The 21,287-nt window shown below is 43.8% G+C and overlaps 1 protein-coding gene and 1 long non-coding RNA gene across 2 annotated transcripts; both read left to right on the top strand.

The window, feature by feature from the left end:
* Positions 1-1,183: 1,183 nt before the first annotated feature.
* LOC123067774 (auxin-responsive protein IAA19) lies at positions 1,184-5,565 on the top strand. The gene is made up of 5 exons (XM_044490425.1): positions 1,184-1,635; positions 2,422-2,651; positions 3,271-3,412; positions 4,285-4,346; positions 5,208-5,565. The coding sequence occupies exons 1-5, from the start codon at positions 1,295-1,297 to the stop codon at positions 5,216-5,218; spliced, it is 786 nt and encodes a 261-aa protein (XP_044346360.1). The 5' UTR covers positions 1,184-1,294; the 3' UTR covers positions 5,219-5,565.
* Positions 5,566-5,944: 379 nt separating this feature from the next.
* Positions 5,945-8,028, top strand: LOC123181185 (uncharacterized). The gene is made up of 3 exons (XR_006491541.1): positions 5,945-6,283; positions 6,635-6,731; positions 7,436-8,028. It is a non-coding gene; the product is annotated as an uncharacterized lncRNA (long non-coding RNA).
* The last annotated feature ends 13,259 nt before the right edge of the window (positions 8,029-21,287 follow it).

Here is a 21,287-nt window from a genome sequence, read left to right as displayed (position 1 = left end):
CAAGGCGCATGCACGGTCCCGGCGCACCCGCAGAAACTTCACGACGAACCGCCACGCGACCGACGCGGCGCACCCTCGTCCCCTGCACGCGCGCGCGGGCCGCCCATGCGCTGAGCGGACGCGCATGGAGCGGGGTGGCATGGCGCCAGAGCGGGATCGCGCTCGGGAACGGGCGTCCACTACCACCAGTCCACTATTGCGGGCGGCGTCGTCGCCGGTGATGGGCGCTGACCGCGACGCCGCGGCATGAGCCGTCGCCGTCGCCGTCGTCAGCGACTCGGCGTGGGAGTGGTGGAGCCGCGGAGCACGGCACGGCGATGGGGGCGGGGCAGCTGGGCACGGGAGGGTGGTGGGTCTGGGAGGACGGAGGAGAGCGACGTGTGCGCGGCGCTGTCGGGTGGACTCGCGGGCCGGGTGTCTGCCTGCCGGTCGGGGTCGGTCCGTCCGTCCTTTGCCGTGCCGTGCCCCTGCGCCCCGGCCGGCCAGCGCGCCGTACGTGGCCGCCGCCACCACCCGCCATTACTTTTATCCCTCCGTCCGCCCCGCTCCGTTTCCCACGACGCGAGACAAGTGCGGCGTACGCCCACCCACCGGGAGGGAACAAAGGCCAGCAGCCATGGCCATGGATGATGGATCGAGTCGAGTACAGTCGCAGGGAATAATTATGGCCGAGACCAGCATCGAGCCAGGGAGTAAAAGAAAGAAATGCTTCCGTTCGTACTACTAATACGTGCAGGTGGGACCAAGCTTTGCAGGGCCCAGTCGCTGCGCGGGGGTGAAGGTGAAGCGAAGTGAAGCAAGCGAGCGTGCGTACAAAGACGAAGAGTGGCTGGCGCAGCGGCAGGTGTAGTATACGGATGATGATTATAAAACGCAAAAGGGTAATCCCCCTCGAGATCCTGTCGCTGCAAAGGAAAACCGGCTTTACTAATCACATCCGTATACTACACGAGTGTACTGTAGTACTCTCCCCGTTCCGAATTACTTGTCGCATGTATGAATGCATTTAGTTCTAGGTACATTCATTTCTGCGACGAGTAATTTAACTGTCATCCATGCTTAGCTTAGCAAGCAAATGCCATGCTAACCAAGCATAGATATCCCGACGGACCCAACCCAACCCGACCCGGCCTGAGGAAAGGGGAGCAGAATAAAGAGCCGCCGGCCCGGTCGGCCACCACCACCACTCCCACTCTGCTTCTTTATCACGCCCCACCTCCCCTTCCCTCTCCGAGGCCAGCAAACAAAAAGAGCTCCTTTCCTCCTCGCCCTTCACCTGCCTCCTTCCCTCCCAATGCCGCCGCCCAATCTCCAAGCGCGCGACTACATCGGCCTCGTCCCCGCCGCGCCCTCCGCCTCCTCCTGCTCCTCCTCCGCCTCGGGCGACGCCGGCCCGCACCTCGCCCTCCGCCTCGGCCTGCCCGGCCGCGACCACCCGGAGGCCGCCGTCGACGCCGCGCTCACGCTAGGGCCGGCTCCAGCTACTGCTCCCGTCCCTCACAGGGGCGGCGCCAAGCGCGGGTTCGCCGACTCGCTCGACCGCTCCCCTGCCGCTGCTGCCGGGGCTGCCGGGGAGGAAGACAAGCACAAGGGCGAAGCCGCCGCCGCCGGAGCCGGAGCTCCTCCAGCCGCCAAGTAAGTTTTCTTTTACTATTTCGAGCTCCAGCTTGAGCTTGGCTCCTTTGTTGCTGCGGTTTTAGCTAGCTCGTTGGATATGTGCATCTGCTACATTTCATTTCGGCAGTTTGGTTTAATTTTGGATTGCTTCATAAGCAGCAGCAGCAGCAGTGTCCAATAATAGTGACACCTCGCTTGATTTGCTTGCCGAAATGTCAGTGCAAGACCAGCACGAGAGGATGTTCCCTGCTAAAACTGGCCACTCAACAGGTTTCTGTTATCCTGTGACCAGCCTGGTTTGTTGCTTATCTTAATTTGGTCCGATCTGGTATGGCACTCAGTGTTATGCACTATGTATGTATGGCGCAAGTAATAGTGGTGCTTCTCTTATTTTCGTGCTCAAGTGACCGGTTTTAAAAACCTACTACTCTGAATCTGAAAGTACCCGGGCTATTACATTCTAACCTAAGAAGGCCGACCCTCGTTTTTGTTGCTCAGACATGCGCCTAAGGAGGAATTACCACCAAAGTGAGCCAAGTGACTTGTGAGTTAAACGCATAATAGCACGTCCCCTGCTAAAACTGTCACTTAACCGGGCTCTGTAAGCCTGTAACCACCCGAGCGCTGCTTATCTTAAAATAACTGAGTTGTACGTGTTTGATAAGGGGAAGGGGGGAGTGCCCAATGATCCGAATGTTGGTTGCATGTTTAAAACCATTCATTGCATGTTTAAAAGTTAAACCATGTGTTTCGGTTGATGTTTTGTTTGATCTGGTCTAATACCAAGTGTTATGCACTCTGTAGGGCACAAGTTGTTGGATGGCCGCCTGTTCGGAGCTACCGTAAGAACACGCTAGCCGCCAATGCCACAAAGACCAAGGCCGAGAACGAAGGTAGAAGCGAGGCAGGGTGCTGCTATGTCAAGGTCAGCATGGATGGAGCCCCGTACCTAAGGAAGGTCGATCTTAAGACTTACTCCAGCTATGACAACCTTTCCCTGGAGCTGGAGAAGATGTTCAGCTGCTTCATCACTGGTGGGTGTTGCTCTTTTCATTTAATCCATCTCCTTTCTTGTTTCTTCTAGATGCAAGTTACTATTATTAAGTAGGTTAATCTCTAGCCTGAGCAAATAGGAGGGTAGGAATGACATTTCCAGATGGATTTTCTGGTTGCTGAAGATCTTGAGAAGATAAAAGATGCATGAATACTTGCGAATCCCACTAGCTGAACTATGGTTTCCAAGCCTAGTCAATGACCAGTAACTAGTTACTAACTAGGTTAACTTAACATCATTTTCAGAAGGGAGAATTTTTTTTAGAGAAGTAGATTGCAAATTGAGTGCTATAGACTGGTCTTCCCTAAATGACAGGAACTAACACAAAAGCAAAGCAGTAGCATATGCCATTAACAACATTCCTTACGTATTAGGAGCAAAGGAAGCAAATTTTGGTAACCTGGGTTCAGTTAACTCTGAAGATATGCAATGTTTACAGTATTTTTCATTCTGCTTCAATAAGTATCATTTCTAGCATTACTTCTGGAACTTTTCTTTTTGACTGTGAACTGTAGGGCAACTAAAGCTGTTTTCTCTTTCTCTGAATTAGATGTATGTTTCCAGGAAGCATATTAATATTTAAAGTTGTGGCATTACAGGCAAAAGTAGTTCCTGCAAAACTTCGACGAGAGACAGGCTCACTGATGGTTCTAGGGCTGATGCTCTTCAGGACCAAGAGTATGTACTTACCTATGAAGACAAGGATGCTGACTGGATGCTTGTTGGTGATCTTCCTTGGGAGTAAGTTACTGAATTTTTGGTTTGTGAGATCTATGCACCTTAACATGCTTTTATGATGGCTTATTGTTGTACTCTGCTCTTACATGCACCTTAACTTAGTATGCTTTTATGATGTCTTATTGTGGTATTCTTCTCTCACATGCGGTATTTTTGCCCACTTGGACATCAGTATTGCTTTTGCTGTTGTCTGTTTAAGTCACTTTGGTAGAACTTTAGAGATCTAAGATAGTAGTCATGAACTTGATATTATTTATGTAACTTATGTATGACTTTGGAGATCTTGATAGTAGAGTCATGAACTTGATAGAACTTTCAACATGGTAGCCTAGACTTCTACCATAAGTGGTTTACCCTTTACACTGGCCTTTCGGAGATGACATCTGGAGGCAGCCAAAAATTTGCAAAACAAACTCTGCACTCATGAAATTTCGAGATGCCCCCATGAGTAAAATTTGCTATTTGGGTAATCAAGTCTTCCTAATTCTCCCTGAAGCTTCGCTTGCCCTTCTTTTCTTTTAGAAAATGGAAGATATATTGCCTCCGGCCTCTGTGTCATGGATGGACACTGCCCTTCTGTGAATCAGTGTTCCTAGTAGACAGGCTTATTTTCCTAGCATTATTGACATTAACAGTACATATTGATTTTGTGAAAAAACATCTTTTGGGAATTGAGGTATCCATTTATTAAAAGATAATACACAATGTATATACACTGTTTTGGCCTTTTACTCCCTCACCTTTATCTGTGTATCTTTCTGTATGCTATTTAATTATTTCCTTATGCACAGCCTATGCCGTATAAATTGTTTGAATGAGTGGTCATGCATTATTTAGCTATTCATGTATGCTTACTATCATTCAATCATTTGCAGCTTGTTTACCACTACTTGTCGGAAACTGAGAATCATGAGAGGCTCTGATGCTGCTGGAATGGGTATGTATGTTCACACACATACTATCATGTCTCTTATATTTCTCCATTTTTGCTTTTGAAGATTTTGTTAGATTTTTTTTTACTTCCATGTGAAATTTGTGGCTCCATTCTTTGTCATGGTTTTAGTATATCTTTAGTTTCATGGTGTGCTGGTATTCCTGATTACTAAACCAGTCCTTATCGTGGACTCGTGGTGATTTCACGTGAAAGAAAAGGCTCTAAAATATCATTTTGAACAGACTTACAATCTGACCATGATGTTGTTCTTAAAAAGATATATCCGGCAGAAAAAACACTGATCTTTAATCATATGTGGAATCCTATGAAATACTAGTTATAATTTGTATCTGGTAATTTATAGTACACTTCTTGACCAACATAAAGTAGTACCTGTATGCAATGTTCATTTTAATAGATCACTTCACTTGTGATGGGCTGGAATCGGACCAGCCACATATCAGCCAGAAGCTTAAAACCGAGTTAAGGCAAAAATCTGGATATACTGCAGAGGTTCATGGTTTAATTTGTCAAATCATGGATCAAGTCCCTTGATAAGTTAGATCTGGATAGCTTAAAAACTAAATTCGTTTGCCACTTCTGTTCTTTTCGAAGAGGAGGATCACCCCCGGCCTCTGCATCAATCGATGCACACTGCCATCGTTCGCCATTTCTGTGAACTGAAATAAAAGTGCCTTGAGGCATCATCCTCCATATCATACAATTAGAGGGTACCGACTAGGCGACTACTCTCTAGTTCTCTCTTTTAGCCGCCGTATCTTTTTGTTCCCGTCTGCATATCGTTCGACAGTTATCTGTTTTATTATCGATCTGATCTGAAGTGTATATACCATCTACTTGCAGCCCCAAGATAGCTGGAACCGACCGGCCAGAACAAACAGGAGGCGTCCGTCCGTCCTGGTCTCTCCTCCTCCTGAAGTCTTCTGTCTGAATCACGCAAGTGTGGAATTTTGAGTTAACGCTGCAAGGCGCCGCTGAAGGGTGCGAAGGTTGTCTCAACTTTCTGAAAGTGTCTGCGCTGCTGGTAGTTTTATCTGTCTACGTGTGTAGTGGAATATGTGCGTCCTACTGTAAAACAATCCGTTTTTGGCCTCGCCGTTGTAGATGTCCTTTTGGTTCATGAAAGATCGCCGCCTGTATGATGATGCTTTCGCCTATGCTCTTACATATATATTTGAAGTCAAGTCGTATTTTATGAAAATTGGCGCAAATGGATCCATCTTGTGTTGTGCACGGAAGCAAATCTAATTTAGTTACCTTGAGAAGTTACTATGATAATATTCCTCGAGCATTTTTGGCTCTAACAGGCTGCTAGAGCCAAACAGTATTAACCTCCAAAGCGTGTGGCAAAAGAATAGGTGTGCTTGGATACGAATATGTTTGGTTGATTATCCTGTTCTTCTTCAGCAAGAGAAGGACCCAAAGCTGCATTATAGTATATCTGTGTACTTGACGGGCTCACCTGAAAAGAAAGACGGAGAGTAAAAAATCCTGGAAAAATCATTCATCAGAAGAAAAAGTACTAGAAAATGCTACAAAAGACAGAGACATCTAGCTATTGATTTGGTTGATCCCTCAATCAAACGACAAACAACCACCATCGGATCTTCTTTTGACCTAACAACCCCGACAAATCAAATCTTCTCAGCGCCACCTCCTTCCCTACCGTACGCCGCCCCGGTTCCTCTCCTAACCTAACCTAACCTAACACCAAGATATGGCCGCTGCGCCCTTGCGCCACTGCCTCCACAACGTCCCACCAGCCTCACGGCCTTGCTCCAATCTTGATATTCCATGGAGGCAACGGGAAGGGAGAGGCAATAATCTAGGCTCCAGCATTCTCTGCTAGGCGGCTCCCAGGGCAGCGGTTGCAGCGACCGGCAGATGTTGCATTCCCTCGGACGATCCTCAAGTCGCCCGTAAGTATAGCACTGCAAGCGAATTTCTACTCCCTCCGTCGAAAACCCGTAATTTCCAACTGACATCAAATTAACGCCAAACTACGCAAATAACCAGTTTATGCACCGGCACAGATTTCCATGTTCTTTTGCCGCATGGAAAGGCAGAAAAATGTGCATGAAAGGAGAAAACACATGGACAGAAGGAAATGTCAATTTGTGGCTAGAGTATTGATGGACTTTCTTGGTCCTCAAATTTTGTTCACCGATGTTTATTTAGATTAAACTAGCCCCTTTTGTTCCATTGCAAATCGTATTGAATTCTTGTGCCTTATTGTACACTGATATGTTACCTTCTTGCCGTGTATACAGAGGCTGAGAGAATGAGTACGATATGGAGATGGGGTGAGGGACGGACGGGCAAGAGAACAGATCGAGAGGAGCCAGCCGCCAGAGGAGGCGGCTCAAGGTCTGTTTGGTGATGTTTCCGTAGAGGTGTAACTGACAGCATTTTCGGTGTTTCTGACACTGAACAATTCCATGTGTATTTCATCATTACTGCTCCAACAAACTGATTGACTTCCCATGTCTAATTACAGTACTACCAAATTGACCTGTTTTCTTCCTTAGGTTCTGCATATGCCAAAACAGGGGTAGGCAGCTTATTTTGCACAGGGTGGTTAAGGGCTCAAGGCAAAGTGTCTTTTAGTTGCTGGCACACTTTTATACAGATACTTTTCGATATTTTAGTACTGTATTCAACGAAGACTTGATCAAAATGATAATGAGACAACATACGCAGGCCTTTTGTCGCTTTGATGCTACGATCCTGCAGCTTCAGATAGGGCTGCTATTGCTGTTTAATTATATAGGTTGCACCAATGGTAGTGATTGTTTCAGAACAAGAAAGAATTCTAGGATGAGCACCTTTATACATTCCTTATTACTATGGCCAATACATTACATGTCTTTTGTGGTTTTACAAACTTGTACAGAATGATCTCTACATCATACATTGCGCCACTCCAAGAAAAGACTCCCTTGCTGTGCCGATTTAACGACTCAAGAGTTGTTTGACTAAACTGCATATACCATTTATGGAAATTGTTATGCTCAGTTCGATGCTCTGCCTCATTATTCTTTTACTTTCTAATTCTTTACATTTTGTTGCAGAATAACATATTGGATGACAAATTTCTTTAGCATCTCCATCTGACTTCAAGAAAGTGCTTATTGAAACCTGAAACATATAGAAGTAACCAACCGAGATTATGCCAACTTCTTTTAAGTGGAAGATCTGTATAGCTTCTATTGAGGGTGCGTGTCAGATAAATCATTGCACAAAGCATCAAGGTACAGATTAGACTACCTTCTGTACAAATATCAACCACTTTTCCATTTTATTTTTCAGGCTGACATTATGGCTGCAAGATTTATCTCCCTTGGAGTATTGAACTTAAAAACATGATAATGACATGTTCTTGTAACGTCACGATGATGACATGTTAGTGATAGAGTACTGCTTAAATGTCCCACGACATCTTCATGTCTCACTGATTAATATTTACAATTACATAATTTTATATTGATAGGATAACAAAGTAGAACTTCTCTCAAATCGTAGTATACATCAAAATATTTGGTGATGAAAAACAGAATATTCAGAGATAAGGAAGAGATACGTGTAGCTTTATATGTAATTTCTCGCTTCACCTACTTTTCAATCAAGCTGGTGCAACTACTACTCATAGCTGTCCTGACAATTGACTGAGTTTCTGTATGTGTGACGAGGGGTTGATATTGTGGCCTCTTGCGTTCTGATGATTACCAGGTTCAAAAAGAACAAAGGATATTGACACACTACTCGTGGTAGAGTTTGATATCGTGATCTCTTGCGGTATGAAAATTATTTGGTTTGAAGATATCATAAGATACACTCCTGGGAGGGTTTCATAAAGACGGGTATGTGCACTTCCAAATTTAGCTAGATCAATTTTCATTATCTTCTACTGTGCCCTGTGTTCTATGCTTGTAAGTTTCTTGCAGAATTTGATTTTAGGTTCATGTATTTTGAACGTACCATGATGAAGATAATCAAACAACACGCTTTTTTCAACTCAAATTATGGATTAACTTTGATATATGACAGAAAGTAGTATTTTGGTTCCCTTCCGAAATAATGAATTCAGAGGCGTTAAAATCTCAAAGTACTTGCTCTACAATTGAGTCGATAAAAGGCTTCACTTTCAGGCCATTGTTAGAAATCATCCCAATTTACATTGACGAAGGTCAACCCTCTATTTTTAGTACATTGAAATCTATACCTACTAATAAAGCAAGGTGTGTTTCGCCAATTTTCATCCATTCACAGCCCAAAATATTTTTTTTCTGTCCGAGGTGGTACTAAATTATTATGCGTTCGTCTGCTAGAAAAAAAGTTTTTTCCAGAATTTCGTATGTGGGCCACAGTGCGAAGCCAACCCACTTATTTTTCTGCCCACACAACTGGGAAAATTCTATTTTCTGTACAAGGTGATAAATAGTCGGAGCTTCGCATAGGACAACCAATAATGGACTTGCCCATTTTTATTTTTTTCTGTGTTTTACTTCTATTTTCATTCTCCTCCCCCTATCTCTTTTTTCCCGTCCAAGTTTATCTTTCTTATAGAATTTATTTCATAAATTCAAAAGTCTCAAAAAATATTCAGAATTTCAACAAAAATCAAGTTATAGAAAATATTCAGAATCTCAATAAAAAAATATCAAATTATAGAAAATGTTCAGAATTCCATTTTTTTTGCTATTTCGAAAAATATTCGAAACTTGAAAAAGTTTCCCATTTTTTCAAAAACTTCTATTGTTTTTCAAAATTGTTCAAGATTTCAGAAAAGAAAATGGCATTTTAGAAAATGCTACAAATTCGAAAAATATTCTTGTTTTAGTGAAATTTTCATAATTCAAAATAATGTTGAAAGATACACATTTTCGAAAAATGTTATGAATTTTCAACACATGGTCTCATTCTAGAAAATGTTCATGTTTTTATAAAAAAAGTTGGTGTTTTCAAAAAATGTTTGTGAATTTTAAAAGATGTTCCTGTTTCAATTTTTTTTCTAAAAGTGTGCATAATTTTAAAAAAACTGTTCAGGATTTTAAAAATGGTTCATGTTTCCTATAATATTCAGAAACTTCATACCTTAACATTCCCTCAATCGAAAGGAAAAATAGATTGAATAATTCATGGGCTTTGTCTGGCGTACGAACGTAACAAAACTCTTAAATGCCCTCGATCCATGAATGGAAAAATAGCGGATTGATTACTTCACACCTGGCGAAACTGAGGCTAAATGTTTTTTTTTCACGTGCACACACGGTTTTGCTTGCACATATAATTCTTACTAACTTTAAATGCACACTATTTTTTCTCCGTTGTAACGTACGAGCATATGTGCTAGTATTTCCAAATAAGGATTATATTCCTCACTTTATGGTGAAATAGTTGCATCGGTAGTATGCCACTTATTTTTGTAAAATTCATTCGTCCTATCTCAAGATCCCATTCTACACATTGATGTAAGCATCTGCCCTACGTTGCCATGTCATTCGCTTCTTGTCCTAATGTTTTGCCCTCTCTTCACCAAGCACGCCTGGCCCCTCATGGAGCCCGACTTCGTCCAACTGGCCGGTGATTTCTTTCATCACCATGCGGACCTCTTTGGATTCAACCGGTCCTTCATCGTGCTTCTCCCTTAGTCTGATTTCCCTACGTTGGCAAAGAACTTCAGACACATCTCTCTTCAAAACTAAGCCTTGACCTAGTGACTCCAAACTCCTCTTTGGTTCATCCAGAACATATGAGGTTTCTCAAAGGGAGGTGCATATCTGAAAATTTCATCTTTGCGGCTGAGTTGGTTCAATGCTGCTAGAAGTGCGCATGCCCGCCGCCGTGCTCAATCTTGATTTCCAGAGAGCTTTCTACTCCATCTCATAGTTGGCTTTTGACCGTGCTCGATGCAAAAGGTTTCCATCCCCAACGACATTGTTGGTGTTGAGTTTTCTTTTGAGGAATATCGCCGGTTATTGATCAAGTATAATCAAGAGAGAGTGCCTCCCAGATACAATCCGGGGTTACATGAAAAATAGAGTCGCTAGAGGGCTCACAAGATCTAACTAGAATATGTGCCGCGACATTCGACAAACGATTTACATGACTAAAGCGAACAAACGAGAAGAACGACGCCAATTCCTTGATATCAACAGTGATGAGCCCCATCGGCGAGTGATCAACCGTCGAAGCATTGGTTCTCTGGATATTGGAGTTGAGTTCAAGACCCTGCCAACGCAGTATTAAGAAAATGATTCCGTGGCTTATATAAATCCCACATCTAAAGACTAAATAAGCCTAGACGTGAGGGGGTGTTGAAATATATTGTCCACCTCTCTCCACTAGTTTGGACTTTTGGTTGCGTTGGTTAGTGCATGAAGCTGAACATGGTATCATGGCCTAAGGTCTTGAGTTCAAGTCCTTAGACTCTATACCATGTTGAACTTCATGCACTAGCAACGCAACCAAAAGTCCGAATTGATGAAAAGAGCTAGTCAATCCACATATACACTTCAACAATTGGATCTTAGACCACATCACATCTAGCCGCTCCGCCATCATCCTCAATGTCATCCCGGCAAGTGGATCTCATGCAAACATGTGGTTCAGTAGGGTGACCCCTTGTCACCATTCCTCTCTGTAGCGACCCGACCTGGTAAGGATCGAAGTCTCCGTGCTTATCGTGCTAGTCCCTGGATTGACTTGCTAGCACGCACAGTACTCTGTGAAATAACAAAAATAACACACATCTCTTTATTACATCGACAGTTCAGGGGCAATAAAATTTATTACGAGGATATAGCATAAGGCCAAATAAACCAAATATTGCGGAAGCATAGAAGTAAATGAGTCCATCAACTCCATGGGCAAAAGCTGAGTGTAGAACATCGACCTAGAGCACCTTAATCCTCTTTGGATATATCTGCAACGTGATAAGTTACAATCATATAGGTCGGTACATTGAATGTACTGGTAAGTCACATCATAAGAGTATTATAATCCTACTTGTACATGCAATTTGGTTGGTGGAAAGCTCTAAGTTAAATTTTGCATAAAGCTAATTTTTTCCTAGTACAAAAGATATTATTCTACCACTACAAAATAGCAAAATAGCATATGATTGAGATGGTGCCCCCATCACAATCTATTCCCAAAGTTTAATTAAACCCAAATGATTAAGTTAAGGGTGATGAGATATCCCGGCATTTCCACTACTAGACGCTCAAGATGTCCATAACCGGGGACACGACTAATCGATTAGGTTGACACTCTACAAAGGTTGCGCACTTTTCCCCACAAGACTCGACCACCTCCATGATCGAAAGATCGAGACATATTCTTTCGAAAGTATTCCCCCTTAACCCATGAATAGGTCGGTGCACATACATATTCTACATCAGCTAGCGTATCCCGGAAGGGGTCACACTATCTACTCAACTAAGCCAGAGCCTATAATGGCTTATGGCTGCACACGTAAATTTCTAGACATGAAAACACGTTTGATCCCTTTGATCCTGAGCGGATGGACCACTAGTGTGCACTCACATGGATTCCCCATGAATGCTCACACTGCACTTTGCCACCATTCAAACCAATTCCGCCCAGGTGGTTCATTAATTATCTTAGGTCATGTTTACTACACTGTCACTCATACTTTATCATGAATCACTCCGCAATCCACGTCTACATTTCCGAAGCAATATGATATACAACGGTGGCGACAATGTTGTAAGGTTCAGACCTACCTCAATGAAATATTGGGTGTAAAGCATAGCCATCCGACATCAATTTCTATCATGCAATCCTACTACAGAGGACTAAGTGCATATAAAAATATGATCAAGATGTAAACTTGCCTTGGTACTGCTGATTTAACTCTAGAGAATGATAGTACACGGCTTCGCACTTCAGACAATCTATCGTCAAAGTAAAAAAACATACATAAGCAATCGCATTAAAAAAACATACATAAGCAATCATTTCCGAGAATCAAAATAACATGCAACATGCAAAGACTCGGAAAATCCAAATGAAAATTCAACACACTTAACTTGAATGAAAATTTCTAAGTGCAAAAACAACATGTGACATATGGTTCGGAATGTGATGTGAACTAAAGTGCATACAAGGCATATTAGTAAAACTATCATGGACACATCCTAATTGTGTAAAATAATTGTGACAATGGTCCAAGTTATAGGATTTGGCTACGGTGACAAAATGCAAAAAAGAATCAATTCAAACGGGGCTAAGGTTTAGGAGATATGGCAGAACCCATCTTTACAAACTTTTGATAATTTCAAAATGCAAAAAGAATCAATTCAAACGGGGCAAAGGTTTAGGAGATATGGCAGAACCCATCTTTACAAACTTGTTTAACAAGTTTGTAAAGATGGGTTCTGCCATATCTCCTAAACCTTAGCCCCGTTTGAATTGATTTGTAAAGATGGGTTCTGCCATATCTCCTAAACCTTAGCCCCGTTTGAATTGATTCTTTTTGCATTTTGTCACCGTAGCCAAATCCTATAACTTGGACCATTGTCACAATTTTTTCACACAATTAGGATCTGTCCATGATAGTTTTACTACTATGCCTTGTGTGCACTTTAGTTCACATCACATTTCGAACCATATGTCACATGTTGCTTTTGCACTTAGAAATTTTCTTGCAAGTTAAGTGTGTTGGATTTTCATTTGGATTTTCCGAGTCATTGCATGTTGCATGTTATTTTGATTCTCGAAAATGATTGCTTATGTATGTTTATTTACTTTGACAATAGATTGTCCGGAGTGCGAAGACGAGTACTATCATTCTCTAGAGTTGAACCAGTAGTACCAAGCAAGTTTACATCTTGATCATGTTTTCATTACCTATGTTTTTTGGGTTTTTATCACTTATGCCATCGGTTGTGTCCCACTACTCAGTTTTGCCACTAGGAATTTCAACTGCTCAAAAATGCCATCGCTTTGTTAGACACATGCTCAAAAATGCCACTGGGCATCATTATTGTGATCTCAAATATCTTTTGCCATGTCATAATGACATAAATATCTATGGACCAACATGTCAGCTCTCCCTCTATCTCACTACAATAAAGTGTGGGGTCCACTTGATCCCAACGGCATTCTTATTTTCCTGTAAAATTATTCGCTTGGTTACTCCTGACAAGTGGGGCCACACTTATCATTGTGAGATAAAGAGAACTGACATATGGGTCCAGGTTTATTTTTGTCATATAACATGGTCAACGGGTTTGACGTGAAAATAACAACGTCTAATGGCTTTTTGAGCAAATATCTAATGAAACAATGACATTTTTGAGATATCTAATGGCATTTTTGAGCAAGCATCTCACGGTTCGATGGCATTTTTGAGTATGTGTAACTTCTAATGACAAAACTGAGTAGTGAGACACAACTAGTGGCATAAATGATTAAAAACCCATGTTTTTATATGCACTTAGTCCTTTGCGGTAGGATTGCATGATAGGAATTTATGCCGGATGGCTATGCTTTACACCTAGTAGTTCATTGAGGTAGGTCTGAACCTTACAACATTGTCGTCACCGTTGTATATCATATTGCTTTGGTAATGTAGATGTGGATTGGGGAGTTATTCATGATAAAGTATGAGTGACAGTGTAGTAAACATGACCTAAGATAATTAATGAACCACCTGGGTGGAATTGGTTTGAATGGTGGCGAAGTACGTGGGAGCATTCATGGGGAATCCATGGGAGTGCACACTAGTGGTCCGTCCGCTCAGGATCAAAGGGATCAAACGTGTTTTCATGTGTAGAAGCTTACGTGTGCAACCACAAGCCATTATGGGCTCTGGCTTAGTTGAGTAGATAGTGACCTCTTCCGGGATAGGCTAGCTGATGTAGAATATGTAGGTGTACCGGCCTATTCATGGGTGAAGGGGGAATACTTTCGAAAGACTATGTCTCGATCTTTCAATCATGGAGGTGGTCGAGTCTTGCGGGGAAAAGTGTGCAACCTCTATAGAGTGTCAACGTAATTGATTAGCTGTGTCCCCGGTTATGGACATCTTGAGCATCTAGTAGTGCAAATGCCGGGAGATCTCATCATCCTTAACTTAATCATTTGGGTTTAATTAAACTTTTGGGAATAGATTGTGATGGGGGTACCATCTCAGTCATATGCAATTTTGTAGTGGTAGAATAATATCTTTTGTACTAGGAAAAAACTAGCTTTATGCAAAATTAAACTTAGAGTTTTCCACCAGCCAAATTGCATATACATATAGTTTCATTATACTCTTATGATGTAACTTACCAGTACATTAAATGCACTGACCTATATGGTTGCAACTTATCACGTTGCAAATAAATTCGACGAGGATTAATGTGCGATAGGTTGATGTTCTACACCCAGCTTTTGCTCGTGGAGTTGATGGACTCATTTACTTCTATGCTTATGCAGTATTTGGTTTATTTGGCCTTATGCCATATCCTTGTAATAAATTGTATTGCTCCTGGACTATCGATGTAATAAAAAGATGTGTGCATGTTATTTCTATTATTTCATCGAGTACTGTGTGTGCTAGCAAGTCGATCCAGAGACTAGCACGGTAAGCACAGAGACTTCAATCCTTACCAGGTTGGGTCACTACACTCTTCATCCTGGTCGTTGACATTCTTCAGCGTCTTGTGATGGCCATTGGTGCCAACGAAAGGCTCCAACACCCCTCATGCCCATCCTTCCCTATCCCGTGCTCCAGTATGCTGATGACATGATGTCCCTTTTGCGGGATTACACACTCAAGTTATTAGGCTCAAGGCTTTGCTTTACTCCTAAGCTCAAAGCGTTAGCCTGGCACTGAACTTCGATAAATGTATGTTTCTGCATATAAATGTGCAACATCCCATCTGCCTTGATCGGCAAGAGATGGACCGGAACTCATATAGGTACCAGAGCAAGCATGTGCTGGGAGGGGTGGTGAAGAAAGCCTCGCATAGCTACCCAAAAACTGCCAGATCTAAGATTGACCTAGGGTCAGGTTATGCATAACATCTCATACACATCCAAAATCGCAAACATGAAGCCAAAAATGGGGAAGCCAAGCCCGCAGAGGACGTGCTTGTTGGGAAACATAGTGGAAAACCAAAAAAATTCACACTACGAGTACCCAGGAACAATATGAAGATGCATATGGGTTTGGATCAACGATCGTTACCGACTCCAGGAGTCTAGTGAAAGTAGACGAGTCGGTGTAGATCGTACTTGGAGTCCCTCAAATATCGATGAAGATCCCATGAACCGCCCTCGAACGGAAGACCAAAAGCATGACCTCTTTACTTGGTTGCAAGCGTACGGTCTTCACGATCCGGCAGCGCTTCGCCGTCCAGAGCTAATCATCGCCAGAGAATTAGAGGGAGGAGATTAAAACCACATGGGGCTTCTAATTATGAGGATTAGAGGTGGCTAGGGCTAACTCTAATTAGTCAACTAGGAACAATAAGAACTAGAACTAGATCAACTAGAGAAGGCTCCAAAACTTATGTTCACTATTGGGCACCAAACCACCACTATATATAGGTTAGAGGGGAGAAGGAGGGCTGCCACCCTCCTTGGGGCATCCAACCAATGGGAGGAGGAGTTGGACTCCTCCCACACTCCTATTCGGCCTCCTTCCTTAGGGAAGGGGCGCCTCTCCCCACTTGGGCCCTTGTGGCCCAAGTTGCTTTCCACCTATTGGTCTTTTAAGGCCCGTTGATATTTAAATTAAATATAAAATGTTTACTTCTAGACTATTATATATATATGTATGTATATAATTTAACATCCCAAAAACATTTTCCACCTATATATAATTAATCGGTAATACCCGGTATTACCTGATATTCATCTAAACCCTTCCGGTGACCTTGAAACGCTTTCGGAACCTCTTGAAACTATTCTGGATATTAATGAAACAATTCCAAAAATATATTCTCATTACTCTCGTACCACTAACACTCAGTAGATCGTGATTACCTTAAGCTTGTGACCCCATAGGTTCGGTAAATCATAGACATGAACGAAACCCCTTCATTTAATGACCGATAGCGGAACCGTGGGCATCCATATTGGTCCCTATGATTACACGAATGATATCCGAGTGAACTTTTGGTTTTCATGTGATGTTCCCTTTACTTCGGGATACTTTACAAAATCCGGTGTGCATCGGTATCCCCCTGAGTCATCACCATGCTCACTATAACTCTCGTTATCGGTTTTGTTCTTCTTTCTCGTTAAGGTGTTCCCGCATCCCCGTGACGTAGTCACCCGTGTCTGGCCAGTCGTTGATGGATGACATCACACCGAGAGGGCCCTAAGAATATCTCTCCATCACCAGAGGAGCAAATCCCACTCTCGAGCTATCTAATCACTTGTCAAACTTTGCAGTGAGCCTGAAAGTTGTCGTTATGATCACCTTGTTACAGATGACGTTTGAGCAACCTCAAAGCCCACCGTCTGGTAGGAAGTGACCGAGACACTCTCATGATCTGAGGAACTAAAACACATGCTAACACTCCGTGTTATAATAGATGATTTCAAACGATATAATCACAAAGTATAACAGACATGTATTGGATCGATTCAATATGACCGTTCTTCTAACGTCATACTCTCAATGTTGTTTTAGGACTATCGTTACACTTAACGATATCCTAAGATCCAGAAAACATGATCACCAACAACACTTGAGCCAGTCTTAGAGGCGAGACTGGGAACCTATTGTTTACCGTTTATCATTTCACACGTGCATATGAGTTTTCCACTGAATCGCATATTTCAGGATCGTAGCAGTTATAACATGAAATATAAACTCTTAATTATGAATAATAGAAATATATAATACAATGAAGGGGAGCCTTGGCGCAGTGGTAAAGCTGCTGCCTTGTGACCATGAGGTCACGGGTTCAAGTCCTGGAAACAGCCTCTTGCAGAAATGTAGGGAAAGGCTGCGTACAATAGACCCAAAGTGGTCGGACCCTTCCCCAGACCCTGCGCAAGCGGGAGCTACATGCACTGGGGCTGCCCTTAGAAATATATAATACAATATTATTGCCTATAGGGCATATTTCCAATAGTGCTTGACCAGAAATACCGTTTGATACTGGGATGAATGTGGAACCGTGAGCTCCTCCACCAAAAAGATAGGGTAATTTTGTGTAAGAATCTTAGAGCGAACAAGATTGTCTAGTCGTTCCTGCGAAACCAAAGATTCTGGCCATTGCAATGCACCGGAGTTCCACATAAGCCCAAAATTGAGCGGCTAGCGAGTTCTTTCCCTTCCCGCTCTGACCTAGCGACCGTATTCTTCTTTGGGGCCATCCATAAAGTGCACCTACCTCACAAGAGCAATGTGGGAGGAGAAGGATGCCTAGAGGCTAAGAAAACAAAAGGGACATATACTGCCTTCACCACAGTTAGAAGAGAAACTTCATAGGCAAGACGAGACCATCTGGGGAGACGAAAAGGATCGACCATTAAAGGATCCGAAGGGGCATCATGGTCCGTAATTCACTGGAGGAAACATAATGTTTAGGAGGAGGGTCATTAAGCGACTTAACTACAAATAGTGATGGAGGGGGGGGGGGACTTGTCGGCGACGAGCCGATTTTGGGCCCCACCTTGTAGTCTCGAGGCCCAATCGAGTCAAGGAGACTTTTTTCTGGTTTCACCAGTGGTCCTAGGCCCAAAAGATAGGTGACTAAACTAACAGCCTCCAGGGATCATCAGAAAATGAAAAAACCAAGACATGTCGAGTCGGGAGATCATGGAAGAGGCAGGTGAGGCCACAAGACATAAACATTGAATTTATTCATACCAATCTTAATCTCAATTGTAGGCTCAATAATATCTTCTTGTTTAGCAGGTAGCTTACCGAATAGCTTCTTTCTTTCATCGTCCAACTCATGTACCATAGCGGCAACATGATCAACAATGACATTATATGCTTCATCATTTGATACTTCAGGTAGTGGGTGTTTCATTACTATCAACTTTACGAAGTCTGCAACTGTATATGTATACTCTAGCACATGGCTCTTATCAAGCTCTTCTACATTTTCTTGGCTACTTCTCATCATCTTGACATCCTCAAACGGGTTAGGCTAGAATCAAAGTTTGACTCTGCAATTTTAGCAACGAGTGCCTCCATGCCATTTGTTCTTCCATCTAAAGCCTGCACATCGTTAGTGAGTCCAACAATTTTACCGGTCAATTGACCAAGTAAGCTATCATGATTCTTTAGGCTATATTTAAGGGATTTCTATTTTCATGCCCCTGGTTGCTTAATTCTGCTCAATTTTTCCCCACCCAACAAACATCTCTCACTTTCCCCTCCTCTACTCGGCCCACACTCAACAATGCCCGAAACGGAGCCTTGTCATCGGGTCAAACTAGTTGATTGTTACCTGGCTCAGATACTGACGTGTGGGATCCCCAGGGCCCACCTGTCCGTGTCTGGTTTATTGGGAAAAAGTGTAGCATCTACTGCCGCCCGTGGGAGTCGAACTCGAGAACCACCGTTGAATATGCATCATACGAGCCATCTAAGCTGTGTGCGTGTGTGCTTGGCAGAGCCTCGGCCTTTTGATCTGGCATTGTCTACGTGACAGAAGGGCCCACGATTTAGCGACCCAGGAAAGATAGATTGTGGTGGTGTCAAATAAAGAGATTAAGAGATTCAGAGATAGCACATTCAGATAAACTTAACAAAACATTCATAGATTTGTTCCCTTTGTTCAACGCTAACAGAGTGAACTGACATTACATTATCCCTTGGTACTAATAGGGGCTACATAAGATGGACGGCCGGCGCCGATAGCGACAATAGATGGATGACTACTTGTCTTCACCATCCGAAAGGATGATGGTACCGTCGTCGGTGTGGTCTTTATCATCAGAGGAGGATACGGCGACATTGTTCAGTCCATCCTCTTCCACCTCGATGGCGGTCGCTGCATGCAGAGTGGCCGCCCTCCTTTGCTCTTGAGCTGCGACCTCTTCTTCAGCCGCCCTATGAGCGACAGCCTCTGTGTGAGCCGTAGATAGAGACTTAGCTAGCATCGCCTCGTCGAGATGCTACTACGCCACGCGCAGGGCCTTCTCGGCCTGGCACTGAGCACGGCAGCATCGTACGCTGGAGCCGGTATCTGTCCCTCGGCCTCCTCCTCCTTGGTGTTGGCGTCGAGGTGCATCGCCTCGAAGACCACGTCTGCCTCAGTGTCCTCCTCATTCTCCCTGTGGTTATGGGACAACTCAGACGCCGTGGGCTCGAGCTCGGAGTAGTTGGTGTGGTCGGAAGTGCCGGATGAACAGCGGCCTGAGGCGGCCAACAAAGCGCCTACTTGGAGCCTGTGCCGGAGTTGAAGCCCGCTCCCACACCGGTGCCGGGCACCAGCGCCCTCGGGCAACGACTTCCTATAGGGATCCAGGTGGTGAAAAGCGTCCTCACCATGGCTACTGAACTGGATTTCACAGTGCGTGGAAGAAATGGAGTGGAGTGGAGCGGCAGTGGAACGACGCCCAACGACGGTATTTAAGCAGTGCCGGGAGTGGGATACAGTCATACATGTGGTCATGGGAGAGATTGTTCTGGTGGTAGATCGATTTGGCGGGAATGCACGGTGGCAGGAAGGAGCGGTGGACGCGGTGGTGGTGGCAATGGGGCACCGCCGCGTGACTCATCCGTACGCGCGGCGGCGAATCAGAGAAAACGGTGATTTTTGCAAAACACCTCCTGGTTGACCGAACATATAGAACCAGAGCCTAAAGAGACCGTTTACTTTTGCAAAAGACCCCCAGGTTGCCAGAAATCACTTTTTTGTGAAGGAAGTATGTGAATTAAGTTTTAAAATTGGGTCTTTGTATTTTTCATGCAAATTAGACCACATTGGATGCCCACTGCACTTAGACATTTCACTTCGAGTCAAACTTTTTGATCGGGAGATTTCATTTCCCAGCAGCTCATCTCAAATGCCGCAGATGCTATATCGGGCAATAGCGGCGCTAAGCCATTTAGCGGGGATTACTACATGTGCATTTTCAGTTGGAAAACAGAGGATTTTCGGTACATATTCAGACATAAATTGAGGGCAGGCCTAGCGCAATGGTGAAGTCCTCCCCGCTTATGCCAAGAGGTCCTGAGTTTGAACCGGCCTCTCTGCATTGCACTTCGCAAGGGTAAGACTAGGTTCCTATAATCCCTCCTCAGACTCCACCTTGTGTGGGAGCTTCTGTGCACTAGGTATGTCTTTATTCATACATAAATTCAAAAGAGTATCACTTGTCACCTAAAACAACTGAGGCTGCGCCAGGGACACCAATAGAGGTCTCAAGTTCGCAAAAGGAAATCAAACAAGCATGGCGGCATGGTGAAGATCGACATGGCGATGTACTTGCCAGTGCTTTTTTTGAAGTTATGTACTTGCTACTGCTACTGAAGCAAACTGATAGAAAGGGGCTTGCCCTGTACATGCTAGCAATGTACCGGGAGTTAGAGACGACATCGTGGACTCGTCGCCTTGCCGCCTCACCCAGTCACCCTTCATTACCTCCGGCTTGCGGCTTGGATCCCTAGTCGCTGCCTCGCCCGTCACCATCTCCAGCTTGCGACGAAGAAGCCGCCGGCCCGCCGAGCACAGGTGTGAATAACCGCCAAGCTACCGCAACATTTTCAAATGGGAGGGAGAGAAGGAAATGGGGATAGAGGGATGCTAGGTTTCTTGGACGAGCTGCCCTATCAGGGCAATTTGTGCTGAGATCTGTTTGGGTCCGCTGAAGCCATTCCGATGAAATCCGAGCGACCGCAAAGGAATTTAGCGCAGTTTTGCGTTACGATCCCGGCCTTCAGGGCAGATCGCGTAAATTCAGCCATAGCATCATGGGGCCTGCTTTCAGTTT

The sequence above is a fragment of the Triticum aestivum genome, chromosome 1A, assembly GCF_018294505.1.
Source record: "Triticum aestivum cultivar Chinese Spring chromosome 1A, IWGSC CS RefSeq v2.1, whole genome shotgun sequence".
Classification (NCBI taxonomy): Eukaryota; Viridiplantae; Streptophyta; class Magnoliopsida; order Poales; family Poaceae; genus Triticum; species Triticum aestivum.
The sequence above is the reverse complement of the archived record's forward strand: the minus strand, read 5'-3'. Positions and strand labels throughout refer to the sequence as shown.